Source organism: Acyrthosiphon pisum, chromosome X, assembly GCF_005508785.2.
Source record: "Acyrthosiphon pisum isolate AL4f chromosome X, pea_aphid_22Mar2018_4r6ur, whole genome shotgun sequence".
Taxonomy (NCBI): Eukaryota; Metazoa; Arthropoda; class Insecta; order Hemiptera; family Aphididae; genus Acyrthosiphon; species Acyrthosiphon pisum.
Genome location: NC_042493.1, coordinates 60,399,364 through 60,407,320, shown reverse-complemented (window position 1 = coordinate 60,407,320; position 7,957 = coordinate 60,399,364). Strand labels below are relative to the sequence as shown.

The following is a 7,957-nucleotide window of genomic DNA, read 5'->3' as shown; positions in this document are numbered from 1 at the left end:
TCTATGAAAAAGTTAGTGACTTTAAATATCTAGGAGCAACCTTGAGCACAAAAAATGACTGGGGAAACGAAATAAGTATTCGAATAAATAAAGCCCAAAAAGCCTGTTACGCACTGACAAAATTCCTAACATCCAAAATGATATCCAGAAAAACAAAAGTAAGACTGTATGTGGTTATTATAAGATCGATTCTTACATATGGCTGTGAAGCCTGGACAACGACAAAACATACAGAAAGAAAATTAAGAACGTTCGAGAACAGAGTTTGGAGGAAGATATGTGGACCTACCATTGATGAAAACACAGGGAACTGGCGTAGGAGATATAACAAAGAATTGTATGATTTATTAGAACTAGCGTCAGTAACAAGCTTTATTAAGGGCCAACGTCTACAACGGTTAGGTCATATAATGAGAAGAGGGGAAAACGAAGCAGTTAGAGTTGCATTGGTATGGAAACCAAAAGGGAAAAGACCCAGAGGAAGACCTAGGAAAAGATGGATCGACGTGGTGGAAGAAGATCTAAAAACACTTGAAGTTGAAGATTGGAGAGGAATAATACAAGATAGAGATAGGTGGCGAAGTGTAGTAATGGCGGCAAAAACTCTTAAAGAGTAGATAGGCCAGAAGAAGAAGAAGAAGAAGAAGATATAGATTATAGGTACCTAATACCTATACTACAAACTATTTTCAAACTCTAAGAATTTTGTATAATGTTTGTCAGTCTTTGAGCAATATCAACATCTTATTAAACATTATCTTTTAACATTATCTTTAATTATTATTACCTGCCAGACATTTTTATGTAATACTAGGTATATTTATTATTATGTAATGTCGGGGTTATAGCAAGACATGTGAACCTATTATTATTGAAATAAAATATTTGTATATTTTAATACTTTTTTTATGTAATTGAGACTTTCATTTTTCAATAATGTTGAACAAACTTATAAGAACCTGTGATATAGCCTACTGAAATTCATATTACGTTTCCTATTTTAGTTTGTTACTCATTAGTCATTATGCAGTTTATTATTTCCCACGATCATCTCTATAATAATATTTATCATCCAATTACCAAGTTAACAAATATTGTAAAATAAATCGGTTATAATAAATTCACATAATTATTATAATATAATATATTCTTTGTAACTTACTTATATCCACATTAAGAGTCAAGTTATAATTTTTATCCATACCTAAGATACATAATTAAATTAAAAAAATAATCAAAAATAAATATATAATTCGTTAAATCAATAATTGAGAGTACGATGACGGTATCGGCCAAACTAGGATATTCATTTTGAACTTTTATCCAAAATTGACATATATTTTTGTTTCTTTTAAAAATCTCATGTAAGCCCACATCTGAACTCAATTCAATCAGTTTTTCTTCATTTGTAAATGATAATATATTTTTATCAGATTGTACGAATGGATTTATTACCCAATTATAATTTTTACGAATGTCTTTTGTTGGGTCGGCGTATTTAGAAAATGTTTCTCTCAAATGAATTAAATGTTCTTCAATTATAATACACATTTCATTGTTTTCATTTCCTGAGCCATGTTAAAAAAATTCGGAAGCATATAATTACCTAATGTAATATTGTAATATATATTTTTTTATTTTTTCATTACTTTATTTTATTATTTTAGTTTTTTAATTTTTGTATTGATTTAAATTTTAACCCAAACGCGACTTAAATAATAAGTTGGCGACCCCCATGTTGAGAAACACTGCGATATAAAATATACATCAGATATAAATTATGTAAGTACCTAGTACTTGTATATTAATAAGCCAGTTATTTGGATTCAATTATAAAAGTAAGAACCTTGGTCAAATTTTACATTGCTCATTTGTTCTACAAATAATCATCAAAAATAATACTGTTTCTACAAATATGAACTTTTATAGGTATCTATTTGAATTATATTTTTCTATAAAATGTATTAGCTAATTTTGGTTTATAAAATCTTGACACATGTATAATTCTATAATTGTATTGTTAGTTTGAATATTGTTGTATTCATTAATTTATAAATTGATTTAATTTATAAAATTATATTGAATATTATGTCCCAGCATTATATCATGTTTTGTTCATAATAAATTGAAAAAAGATATGTATAAGTATTAAGTACTAATTACTTACTTTCTTTGAAAAAATGTAGAAACGCGTCAAACATATTCATAGTTTTAGTTTCTGAAACCATTTAAATATTAATTCCGTTATGCATTATAGGTATACATTCACCATTATTATTATAAAGAATAAATTTAAATTATATTTTAAATCTCTAACAAATAACAATAGGTACTTCATTCAATGTATTATATTGTGTATATATATTATGTCTACCTTCATACATAATGAATAATATATTTTGGTAGTTAATTTGTAATTAGTTATAACTAACTAGTAATATAGTAAAATATAACCTATTACTTGTAAGTATTAAGCACAGTTTTTATGATTGTAGCTAGTAGTAGTAGAAGTAGTAGTAATAGACGAACAAATTACCCATGAGTTACACCTAAATTCTACACAGCTGGTCAAAACATTTAACAATTATAATTTATTAACTATCTAATATTGTTCATAATTAGATTTTTATGCAATTCACTTGACAGAAAAGTGTATACTTTGGAACATTAAAATAAAGGGGATGGACGAAAACAAAAGGCATAAACTCAGTCTTTGCATATTATATTTTTTAATTGATTTTTATAAATACAAAATACGTTTTAAGAGGACATCGTACCCGCATGACTTGTTGATGGGCGATTAATACGTCATAATATCTCAATAAAGATAAAATTTGAGGAGAGATAAATATGTGAACACTGATAAGTGATAATATAGTGAAACTGAGTTATGTCAACATAACAATTTAGTCTCTAATCTCCTTGGAGATTATTATTATAATTATAATTCCTATTATTAATTATCATCGAAACATTTGTTTTCCCCTCTTTTTTGATGTATAAATCGCAAAACTTATTTTTATTAGATACGACGTTTACCAGGTGTTGTCTCCGTATTATTAACGCATAACTGAAGCAAGTAATGCTTATTTTAAAATTCTTATAACTAGTTATAAAATTTAAGTTATAAAAAGTTTACGTGGAGCCCTAAATAATATTATTACCAATCATTTTTATATCAGGTAATATTACTCTAATATTAAAAACAGAGAACAAAATGGTTTATTCTGAATGTTCACAATTTTCCATGCTGTGTGTTGGTTAGTTTGAGACAATACGACAAGCAAATGCAACGGTATTTTAACTTCATAAAATACCGTTGCAAAGGTTATGGAGGTTATAGATAGACAATTTTAACCACATTTTAAGACACATAATATTATATAAATGGACTAAAATGTATCTATTTAACTTATAATTAGTAATTAGTAATTACTAATTAGTATCTAATATGTATATAGATGCATTAATGATTAAATATACACTATTCATATACAATTGTATAAATTTTAAAGTAATCGAAAATGGTTCATAAAAATTAAGCTTAGATCGAATGGAATGCTTCGTTTTCTTTTTTTTATTTTTCTTTGTAGACGTTTCACAGCTTATACCAGTTCATTCTAACAATTTATATCCTCCATTCTTCCTAATTCATCAATCCTTATTGCATTATTCTTCACACGATCCATACTTCTTCCTTGTGGTATCATTTCAACTGGCTTATTGGTTAAGATGTTATTGATGAGATATTGAGATCTAGCTTTTACTCACAATACATGCCTATCCATTCAATTCTTTTAGATATAAGAATATTTTGGATGTTTGGACTGTTGAATAGTTTTCCAAAATCAGAGTTTTTCCTCCGTTCATTTTCTCCGTTATCTGGGTTTTTGTAGATCCGTATATTCTTATTAGAATATTTCTTTCGAATCTTAGTAGTTCACTCGATTTTTTCCATTTTACTATAACTTTGAATACATATTTGAAATTTAAAACAATGCGAAATATGTCACAATTAGTTCACAAGGCCTCATCCAAACTGCGTATGATTTTTGAATGTTAGTATGTTTAAAACCAAACAAAATAAATGGTCTGCATTAATTATTATGTTTTTTTGCAATAAATCAATTTTTATTAAAAAAAAATCATTATTTCATTAAGCAATAAAATTAAGTATCCAGATAATTTAAAATGTCCAACATATTAATATGCGTTAAACGTTCCTTTTTTTCTGAGTCACATGTTTTAAAGATTCAAAATTTAGTAGCCATCATTCAGTCATTCTCAAACCATTCACTTCTCCACATTTCTACAATGCGTATATTTATCAAGATTTCTTTTCCTCCAAATTTTAAAAGTTTTGAATTAATATTATTCTCACCAGTAATTTTGTTATTTTTGTGTGGATTTACGATTATTTCAATATAGCGCTGACAATACTAGTTTTACTGTGCCGCATCTTACTTGTTTGTAAAGTAAATAGTGACTGTGTTGATTATTTGTGTTGTTCAGTAGATTTTCAAAATAGTACTTGAAATTATTGACGATCGGTTCTGGTTCCGATACCAATACTGTTATTGTCATCTTTCATTAGTAAGGGACGTATCTTAAAACTATCTTTAATTTAATTGCACTTTTCAACAAACAATCTTGGTTTCTTTTATGTATCTCCATTTCTTCTAGACCTTCCTTTTCCGAGAGTCTTTTTTGGTGTATGATTATTTTGTTGGTCATGGTCTGTTTTAGAGTAGTTGTATATATTGACTTGGGTCGGGTTTCGTATCATTATTCGTCTTCCTGATTTGCGTTTGCCCACTATATCCTAGCATTTTTTGATAAACAATAGGTTGTTTGGGTTGCTTTTCACTATTCTAAAGTTTTATAATGCTTCGGTCATCCACATTTTTATATATGTTAGCATAGATATTTTCTCACCATTGGTTTTATATCTATTATACATGTAAGGCGTATTTTTACTATACGCTCTAACCTCATAAGGGTTTGTAGTCTTGTCTTTTTCCAGTTTAACGACACTATTCAGTGGTTTTTTAATCCTAAATATCACGGAATACAGTGGTGGATCAAGAATTTTGTTTTTTTTGGAGAGGGGAGCAAACATGCTTTTATTATGTTATTTTATAACTCATAATTTTAGCTCCATATGATAACACATTTTCCATGAGTAGAAGGGGGCAGGCCACCACTGATGGATGTCAACACAAACCTCGCGATTACTAAATAGTAATCAGAGTCTCTGTAGTTCTAATAATTTATATGCGTGTTTAGTACCACATTTAAATTATAACGTGTTCAATTTTGATTTTGGTTTTCCCATCTGGTGAGGTCCATAGTACAGGGTGGGCCACGGGGATAGGGACTAATATAAACGGGGTTTTCTCAATGTTGAATGTGAGTAGGAGGTCTGGATAAGCTCATTCGATCCGTCAGTTAATGCCATTTAGTTGTCACTATGGCGCAGTGGAGTGTCGTTCAACCGTCACCGTGTGTTTGAGTACGACGCGTATGTGAAAAGCAATAAATCGGTAATTAAGGTGTAGCACTTCACTTCAGCGTCGGACGTCATGGTACTGTTCCCAATTGGAAAACAATTATAAGGTGGGTAGATAGTTTTCGAACAACAGGGACAGTTGAAAAAAAACCAACTGGTCCCAAACGTACTATAACAACTCCCGAGAAAACGGAGAGGGTACGAGCATCTGTTCTTCAAAGTCCACGACGTTCAATATGCATACAAGCTCAGGCTCTTCAAATTTCACATGGTGAACGATACTCTACTGCACCATAGTGACAACTAAACGGATTTATCTGGCAGATCGAATGAACATATTTAGTACCTCTATGCCTTTATTAGGAGTACCTCCCTACTCACATTCAACGTTGATAAAAACCCGTCTATTTTCGTCCCTATTCCCGTGGCCCACTTTGTATGTTTGAAAATATTTTTTCTGGGGAAATATATGCTACTTATTATAATATTTTTAAATGTCACAAAATCTATTAACTGTATGCCGTAGAGAGTCAAAAGTTCTTTCTAGATCTTCGTAAAATAGATTTTTCACTTCTTCATCTTTCTCATTAGTTGGTGCATAGCAGTTTACTAATGTTATGTCAGATTTCAGCACTATCATTCGAATTAAACTTATCCATTCATTAATTACCACAAAGGACTTGACGCAGGGCGTGATCACCTAATTTATAGGAAAACCTACTCATTGCTCATGTTCGTTATTTCTTGTACCACTCTAGAATATGGTGTTATTATTAGACCTATACTTTCATTGCTAGTTCAACGTACCTGTTTCTCGGATTGCTACCAAAAGTATTTTGTATTTTGCTATTTCTTCGGTCACTTTTTTTCACTGTACAAGGTTCGTACAGAGATCTGATGTCCCTTGTCCCTATTCTTATCTCCATAATGTGTCCATTCCTGTTTCTAGTTGGTTTTTTATCTTAGTTCCGAGACATGGTTAGATTATTCACAACACAGGGATTTATTAAGGGTCAGGGTTGATAGCCTGACACTAAATTCTCATAACTGGAGCGAGCAGTTTGAACCAACCAATCAAAGACAATTCAGAGCTCGGGACCCTGGGTTTGACAATACTCGTATCACTTTGGTGTTAGACCCCTGGGGAATGCTTAGTTTAGGCAATAACTATGATAAACTTTTTTAATAGGTATTAGGTATAAAATGATGCAAGTTAATATGACACATGAATTCAGTGTTGGGAAAGTTTCTTTTTAATAACATCCCGTTTCAGAACCTAGTTATTAAAAAAAGGAATTTTCTCCAAATCCAGTTCCTTTAAAAAACGAACTCATTCCATTTTTCGTTCCTTTTTTAACCAAGTTTTTTCATCGAGTACCTTCTGAACACTGTGTATAATAAATCAACAAAAGAAAGTAATAACTGATTAGTCTAGTACAAATCAAGTTTAGTATATTCACCTCCATTGTCCTTATAATTAATTTTACCATCAGCGCAATTATCTGTAAGTACATAAACAATTATATCATTTTCAGAGCTTAAATACATTAGTTTATTCACCTCCACTGTCATCATAATTAATTTCACCATCAGTGGAAATATCTGTAAGTACATAAATAATTATATCATTTTCAGAGCTTAAATATATTAACCGATTTTTCTATAAACAATTAAAAACCATAAATTGTAATAACCAGAGGCCGGTTACCGATTTGTTGGGCTGTTATATCGGTAACCGATCATTAAAAGTTTATTAAGTTGTATACCGAAAACCAATTAACAACATCTCTGAAAATGGTGCATTTTAATAGTATAATTCATTAATATAATTAGGAACAGTTTGTATTTGTACCAAGTACCTTTTAAGAATCTATATTTAATAATAAATACCCTGGAGGTATCAATTGTTCTATGGATTAAATCCCCAAAAAAAAGCGACAACTAGTGATGTCGCAATGCTTGGTTAACGATTTAAAGTTGACTGATTCACTATTAGGCGTGTAATCATGAAGTTGATATGAAATATTGAGATGGAACCCAGCAAAGCTCAGGAAATTATTTTGTACGTTATCGCGACACTGTATTTTACCCAATAGTATGGAGGGGTGGGGCAAACTATAGAACCATATTCTATAATTTAGCTTATTAAGGCATTATAGAGAGTAGATAAGCATTTTGAATTGTCGAAGTTTATAGAATGTCTTATGACATAGCTGAGAACCCGAAGCTTTTTGCTAATGGTAAAATCTATTTGATCACTTGATTAACACGCAGTAGTGCTTGCCAACTAAGTTGATAATCAAACTTAAGCATTCCTCTTTTACGATGAACGGTCATAACTTTTTATTACACTCAGTATATGATACTGTTAAGAAGTGTAAGCTTAAGGCACCTCACTAAGTCTAAATTAATTCTAAAAATATCAAATTCTTGATTCATTCATTTATA

General features: G+C 30.1%; 1 protein-coding gene across 1 annotated transcript in view; it reads right to left on the bottom strand.

The window, feature by feature from the left end:
* LOC107882971 overlaps positions 1-7,310 on the bottom strand; it is a 37,946-nt gene extending 30,636 nt beyond the window's left edge. The window contains exons 1-4 of the mRNA XM_029487867.1: positions 7,070-7,310; positions 6,970-7,011; positions 2,168-2,218; positions 1,163-1,204 (exon numbers count right to left, since the gene is read on the bottom strand). Coding sequence (XP_029343727.1) covers positions 1,163-1,204; positions 2,168-2,207 — 82 coding nt within the window. The 5' untranslated portion in view covers positions 2,208-2,218; positions 6,970-7,011; positions 7,070-7,310. The remainder of the gene's footprint in view (positions 1-1,162; positions 1,205-2,167; positions 2,219-6,969; positions 7,012-7,069) is intronic.
* Positions 7,311-7,957: the final 647 nt, after the last annotated feature.